At 39.3% G+C, this 5,000-nt stretch overlaps 1 protein-coding gene across 2 annotated transcripts in view; it reads left to right on the forward strand.

Annotated features, from left to right (window-relative positions):
* The window catches only part of LOC143021382 (glycine receptor subunit alphaZ1-like), a 206,593-nt gene that overhangs the window by 27,805 nt on the left and 173,788 nt on the right, over positions 1-5,000 (forward strand). For both annotated transcript variants that reach the window (XM_076178821.1, XM_076178829.1), the window contains exons 3-4: positions 1,850-1,932; positions 4,141-4,284. In XM_076178821.1, the coding sequence (XP_076034936.1) occupies positions 1,850-1,932; positions 4,141-4,284 (227 nt within the window). The remainder of the gene's footprint in view (positions 1-1,849; positions 1,933-4,140; positions 4,285-5,000) is intronic.

Consider the following 5,000-nt stretch of genomic DNA (forward strand, 5'->3'; position numbering starts at 1 on the left):
TTTCCAAGGAATTTACTGCACCATCTCTTCTTCCATGTTTCATATCTATCCGTCTATATCTATGTATATCTATATCTATATAAATAAATTTACGTCCATATAAATATATATATATATATATATATATATATATATATATATATATATATATATATATATATATATATATATATATATATATATGCTGCCAGGATTCTGGTTACAGCCTCGCTTCATAAGGACTGTAGAATATTACTCTACTAACAACAGAAAAAATAACAATTATAATAAATGAAATATATATATATATATATATATATATATATATATATATGAATATATATATATATATATATATATATATATATATATATATATATAATATATATATATTTATATCAAATCAAGTAACGTAGGTGTCGTAACACACGAATAAAATAAAACTTAAACCCACTCTCGGAGAAAGATAAGCTGAGATACAGAGTAAACATTATAGGGTCCATAGACAAGGGGTTATATACAGAGGAGGAAGTAATATTGGGGAACTCAGTAAGCCTCAGGTCACTTGCCCTGAGTGAGGTCGGACGTTACGTCCTGTGGAAATGAATTTGTCAACTGCCATATTAGTTATGGGATCAGGTGACCATTGACCTTTGGAAGTATTATAATTTGGAAACTTTTTTATTAATGAGGACTCAATATTTTTTCACGTCCCGTTTGTCCCCAGTACACTTTATCACCATGCCTCGATTGTGATAAAGTGTACTGGGGACAAACGGGACGTGATCTACCCACTAGGATCAAAGAACATAAAAATTCTTTAAAATACGGCCAAGAAAACTCAGCTGTATTCCTCCATTCTAGTCTTTTAGATCACAGAATAGATTGGAAGAATGCAGCTACAGTATACAATTCACATTGTAGTTTCAAAAGAAAAATTATTGAGTCCTCATTAATAAAAATGTTTCCAAATTATAATACTTCCAAAGGTCAATGGTTACCTGATTCATCTCCACAGGACGTAACGTCCGACCTCACTCAGGGCAAGTGACCTGAGGCTTACTGAGTTCCCCAATGTTACTTCCTCCTCTGTATATAACCCCTTGTCTATGGACCCTATAATTAGAACTGCTGAAGAGGACCACAGTTAGTGGTCGAAATATATGGTTGACTCTGTATCTCAGCTTATCTTTCTCCGAGAGTGGGTTTAAGTTTTATATATATATATATATATATATATATATATATATATATATATATATATATATATATATATATATATATATATATATATCCTCTTGTTAGCAGTTTCTTGCGTTGGTAGCCATTTTGGGAAAAAATCCATAGACTGAAGCATATGTCTCAAGTGTGTGACTTTGTGTGACCGTTTCATGGCCCACTACAGGACCTTTCTATCCCCTGGAGAAACCTTGCAGACTTTGTAACTTGAAGGGCGAGAAGTACCTTGAGGAGTCTTGGAATAGGCGAATTTATGAATATAGTCTGGAAATATTGCAATCAATTTGACCATACTGGTAACGGGCCAGATACTACTAACTTGCGACAACTGGTGGCATGAATCTTCAAAGTCCCTCATTGCAATAAATAAATAAATAAATAAATAAATAAATAGATAAATATACTAATGTATAAATAGAAATAAATGGGGAGTTGACTTTTTATTGCACTTACGGAACACATATGCACAGATTCTTCTTTTTGTTTTCTATTTTGAAACTCGAATTTTGAGATGAAGAAAATGCAAGAATTTTCTGGGGGCGTTTCAAATTAGGATATAAAGTGACGATTTTATTTTTTGTTTCTTCTTCTTCTTGTCTTCTTATTATTTTTCTTTCTTTCCCTCACCAAGACCTACGCTGCAGACATTTTCTTCGCTCAGTCTTGGAAAGATCATCGCCTCAGACTTCCAGAGAACATGACCAGCGAATACCGGTAGGTATGCTTCTTCTTCCTCCTCCTCTTCCTCCTCCTACTCCTCCTCCTCTTCTTCCTTTCCTTATTTTGCCTCCTTCTATCACCTCCTTTCTCTACATCGCCTCTTCTTCTCCTCTTGTGATTCAGTTCCTTTTTTTTTTTTTTTGTCTTTCGTACTTTTTTTTCTTCCTTCTTTCTTCCTTCACTTCTTCATCTCCAGTGATTTATTTATGTTTCTTCTTGTCCTTTTTTCTCTGTGTGTGGTATAATCCTTACATTCATATTTATACACTCATGTAACACATACAATATATATACAACAAATACACTTCCCACTGTGGTATTTAGAAGTGAAACGTTACATACAGTAGACAAGAACTATCTCTTGGCACCAGTATTCTATAATTGGCTCTTTTGGCATCACTCTCTTCTGCAATTGGCTCTTTTGGCACCAATGTATTCTACAGTTGGCTCCTTTGGCACCAATGTATTCTACAATTTGGCTCTTTTGGCACCAATATATTCTACAATTCACACTCTTGGCACCACTCTATTTTACAATTGACATTCTTGGCACCTCTCTCTTCTACAATTAACTCTTTTGGAACAACTATTCTAAAATTGGCTCTTTTGGCACCCATGTATTCCATAGTTGGCACTCTTGGCACCACTCTCTCCTATAGTTGACTCTTTTGGCACCATTGTATTCTATAATTGGCTCTCTTGTCGCACCTCTATTCTACAATCTACTCTTTTGGTACCACTGTATTTTACAATTTACATTCTAGGCACCACTGTTCTGGAATTGGCTCTTCTGTCATCAATCTAGTCTACTTTTTTTTGCACCATTTTATTCTGCAGTTCAAATTTTTGGCACCAATATATTATACACTAGCATCTTTTGGCACCACTTTGTACAGTTGAGTATTTTGACACCATTCTGTTCTACAATTGGCTCTTTTGGCACCACTATGTTCTACAATTGACTCCTCTGACACCACTCTATTCTACAATTGGCTCTTTTGGCACCAATGTTTATTCTACATCTGGCTCTCTTGGCACCACTGTAACCTATAGTTGGCATTCTTGGCACCATTCTATTCTATAATTGGCTCTTTTGGCACCACTATTCTACAATCGTCTCTTTTGGCACCAGCTCTATTCTACAATTGGCTCTTTTGGCACCAATGTTTATTCTACATCTGGCTCTCTTGGCACCACTGTAACCTATAGTTGGCATTCTTGGCACCATTCTATTCTATAACTGGTACCCTCTTTCCAGACTCCTGGACCTGGACTTGTTAAAGGAGCTCTGGAAGCCAGACTCTTTCTTCAAGAACGCCAAACAAGTGACGTTCCAGACGATGACCATTCCATTCTTGGCACCATTCTATTCTATAACTGGCACCCTCTTTCCAGACTTCTGGACCTGGACTAGAAGGACCTCTGGAAGCCAGACTCCTTCTTCAAGAACGCCAAACAAGTGACTTTCCAGACAATGACCATTCCATTCTTGGCACCATTCTATTCTATAACTGGCACCCTCTTTCCAGACTTCTGGACCTGGACTAGAAGGACCTCTGGAAGCCAGACTCCTTCTTCAAGAACGCCAAACAAGTGACGTTCCAGACGATGACCATTCCATTCTTGGCACCATTCTATTCTATAACCGACATCCTCTTTCCAGACTCCTGGACCTGGACTGGTTAAAGGAGCTCTGGAAGCCAGACTCCTTCTTCAAGAACGCCAAACAAGTGACTTTCCAGACGATGACCATTCCATTCTTGGCACCATTCTATTCTATAACTGGCACCCTCTTTCCAGACTTCTGGACCTGGACTAGAAGGACCTCTGGAAGCCAGACTCCTTCTTCAAGAACGCCAAACAAATGACGTTCCAGACAATGACCATTCCATTCTTGGCACCATTCTATTCTATAACTGGCACCCTCTTTCCAGACTTCTGGACCTGGACTAGAAGGACCTCTGGAAGCCAGACTCCTTCTTCAAGAACGCCAAACAAGTGACTTTCCAGACGATGACCATTCCATTCTTGGCACCATTCTATTCTATAACTGGCACCCTCTTTCCAGACTTCTGGACCTGGACTAGAAGGACCTCTGGAAGCCAGGCTCCTTCTTCAAGAACGCCAAACAAGTGACTTTCCAGACAATGACCATTCCATTCTTGGCACCATTCTATTCTATAACTGGCACCCTCTTTCCAGACTCCTGGACCTGGACTGGTTAAAGGAGCTCTGGAGGCCAGACTCCTTCTTCAAGAACGCCAAACAAGTGACTTTCCAGACGATGACTATTCCAAACCATTACGTCTGGCTGTACCAGACCAAGAGCATCCTCTACATGGTCAAGTAAGTTCTCTCACAAGAATCCTACGGGGCTCTGGTCCGTCAGGGTGATATTGTGGTTCTTAAAGTATCTACCATATAAGAATGGCGGGGGTTACAAGAGACCATAAGGCCTACACTAAGGAGTTCCATGTCTATTTCCAATGTCATTACTATCCATGAAATTATCTAATCTTTAAGTAGGATATCGGTTTTTATTTCTGATAGAGACATGATAATGGCCTCCCCGCTCTGGCCGGACAGGGACGAGACCCAAGATCGTACTTAAAAAAAAAAAAAAAAAAAAAAAAAAAAACCAGCGGCTTGCCACAATTAATAGGGTTAGCCCAACTAGGGGTTTCTCACTTGCCACTACGTGGGAATGAGATGGTGAGTTGAGATTTTTTTTTTTTTTTTGTCTTTCCTCGAAAGGTTTCGTATGATTACAAGAAAATGATTCATGTGTACATAAGAGACCAAAGCTCTCCACCAAGTTATAATAAACGAGGCCACAGGCGTCCTCGAGTCGCCCTCGGCTATTTGTGTCTCAAGGATCAGCTATTTCCGGCAAGGTCCTCCTCCCAAAGAAGACCCTGTCGAAGTTGATGACGATCTCCTCCTCAGCAGGTCCTCGAGGTCCCTCCCCCCCTCCCCTTGTCCTCTCGACCTCGACTCTGAAGCAGACCTCGAGGACAGATCTCGAGATAAGGACGAGGCCGGCCTCGACCTTCGAGGGCGAC

The sequence above is a fragment of the Oratosquilla oratoria genome, chromosome 3 (assembly GCF_046742065.1).
Source record: "Oratosquilla oratoria isolate Oo_2021 chromosome 3, ASM4674206v1, whole genome shotgun sequence".
NCBI classification, from domain to species: Eukaryota; Metazoa; Arthropoda; class Malacostraca; order Stomatopoda; family Squillidae; genus Oratosquilla; species Oratosquilla oratoria.